The sequence below is a fragment of the Hipposideros armiger genome, unplaced genomic scaffold (assembly GCF_001890085.2).
Source record: "Hipposideros armiger isolate ML-2016 unplaced genomic scaffold, ASM189008v1 scaffold_26, whole genome shotgun sequence".
Taxonomy (NCBI): Eukaryota; Metazoa; Chordata; class Mammalia; order Chiroptera; family Hipposideridae; genus Hipposideros; species Hipposideros armiger.
Window position 1 is genome coordinate 1,150,727 of NW_017731376.1, and position 2,566 is coordinate 1,153,292.

At 34.9% G+C, this 2,566-nt stretch overlaps 1 protein-coding gene across 1 annotated transcript in view; it reads right to left on the reverse strand.

Annotated features, from left to right (window-relative positions):
• The window catches only part of PAPSS1 (3'-phosphoadenosine 5'-phosphosulfate synthase 1), a 135,970-nt gene that overhangs the window by 71,339 nt on the left and 62,065 nt on the right, over positions 1 to 2,566 (reverse strand). The window contains exon 6 of the mRNA XM_019635990.1: positions 1,914 to 2,049. Within this exon, the coding sequence (XP_019491535.1) occupies positions 1,914 to 2,049 (136 nt within the window). The remainder of the gene's footprint in view (positions 1 to 1,913; positions 2,050 to 2,566) is intronic.

Here is a 2,566-nt window from a genome sequence, read left to right on the forward strand (position 1 = left end):
AAAAAAAAAAAGTCATTAAGCATAATGTCCCATTATCTAGTGAGAAAGAAATTCCTAGAATGTACCACCATATATGTCAAAATCAGGCAACTGCAAAAGATGTGACCTCAAAAAGGTAGTAATAAAAAGAATTTGGAAACAAAAAATAAAAATCACTCAAAACATCATCATTATCTTTAACATGTCAAAAACCATTTTATTCCAGCTTTCACATGCATCTTTATCACTAATATCACCTAAGCCACCTTTTCATGATGCAGTATAGTACTCCAGAGTATGTCAGCCTTACTTATAACCAACCACTTTTGTGGTTTGAGAAACAGCACTTTTAATCCCATATGAACGAACAGCAGTCTGAAAATTTTATCCGAACTCCAAGTACTCATTTACATAACACTGGGATAGTACTTATCTTCATTTATCCTACACATATTTATTTGTGATTACCACAACATAGCTACTTACGCTCGTCAGGTCATCATTATAAGGCTTGTTCAAATTTTTCATACTCCTACGAATAATTATTAAATGTATTTAATTACTTTAACTTTTTTTTAAGCCAAATCAGGTAACCTCAATAAGCATATAAAACTGGCACTGATTAAGGGTTTTTCATACATGTATCTCATCCAAGCAGTATGTTATTCAAAGTAAAGTAGTTCTCAACAAAATGAGAAGATAAGCCATAGACTGGGAGAAAATATTTGCAAAATGCATATCTGAAAAAGGACTATTACCCAAAATATACAAAGAACTCTTAAAGCTCAACAATAAGAAAACCTGATTTGAAAAATGGGCCAAAGATCTGAGCAAACACCTCACCAAAGAAGATATATAGATAACAAGTAAGGATAAGAAATGATACTCTACAGCATATGTCATCAAGGAAATGAAATTTAAAACGAGGTACACTACACACCTATGAGAATGGCCAAAAATCCAAAACACTGACAACACCAAACACTGGCAAGGATGTAGACTCAAGAGCAACTCTCACTCATTGCTGATGGGAACNAAAAACAGCACCAATTCAGGGCTTAACCATCTTTGTGGAGGGTGAGAACTAATTAGTTGCATGATTATAAGACGCTTCAAATTCTTCAGATCTTAAAAAAGCCTCCCAAAATCAATAACATATGCTGTTCCCTGATACGGCACCTTGAACTTTTGCCTATAGGGCGAGAAAGAATATGGGTGCACCAGTGTAAACACATCATTTACCTACGTCTGTGTAAAAGACCTGCAAATAGCAGATGTCTGACAAAAAAAGTCTATCCGGGGGTACTTTATAATATATAAGACAGTATTATAAAGAACAGAATCTCTGCTCCCCCTGCTCCATTTCATCCCAATCCAGAAATTTAAAATCATTATTAACCTACTCTTCAACAATCTTTTCTGCTCTTTGTTTAACGCCTCTCTCTTTTTCTTCTCCCCTGTAAGCTCCTGTGTTATTTATTTACGGATCTCAGCACTTAGCACTCTGGCATAGAGATGCACAATAACCATCTGTTGAACGAATAGCAAACATGATAAAAGTTCTTTTGTTCTAGTATTTTCTGCAGTGATACACTGCACTCATATAAGACATTCTGACATATAAAGTACATTGATATGAATGAGGTCTTCAAATAAATTCTCTTCCATAGTTCTATTCAGCTTTAACAGGTGAGTTTTATAATAAATAAAAGGTCACTTTGTTATTAGCATCCATGGTCCGCACAGTTTATCAATAAACAGAACACAGACTCATTTAGACTGACTAGCTTTCCTTACACTATCCCATTGCTACATTTACCTGTACTCATCATTCTGTTTTACGTTTTGAAGTGTTGGAAAAATCTTCTAGAACTTTCCCCATCAAGCAGAGATCCCAAGTAGTCCCATATGAGACAATTAGGTCCCTGTCTTACCAGCATTCATATCTTTAAACTTCTGCTTTAGTTCAGTAGGAGTTAAACGATACTGATCAAGACCATCATTCCAATAAATTCGGTCCAAGACTTGAAGATCTCCTCCAATCAGCCAATCACCTTGTTCCATAACCATCTAATGGGAAGAAAACGAAAACAATTGTTTTTGGTTTATTAAGTTAGGGGGGTGACATTGGTTAGTACCATTATATAAGTTTCAAGTGTACAACACGAAAATGATTGTTTTAAACAGGAAACGAGCAAAATAAGTAAGAAGCGTTCTCTCATACAAGCTAAATACAGTTGTAAACTACTACACTCATCTCAAGGTCAATGGCAAATCTGTTTGGCTTATCAACTCAACTGGGATTGGAGGTCCTACAGAATTAGAATATAGTTTATAATTTCTCAAAGGATTTGTGAACAACTATTACAATTACATACGAAAGGCAAACAAAACCAACATGAAGAGTTATGACTTTGTAAGTAACAAAAATATTCTTTTCATCATTGTTGTGTTATTAATAGAAATCTATAACCCTGGGTCACCCCACCTTCTATGTTCTCAAATCCTAAACATTTGAGCAATTAAATTAATGACGGAGTTAGACACAGAGTCATACCTTCCAATCTCCACTCAACCTCAGACTGCT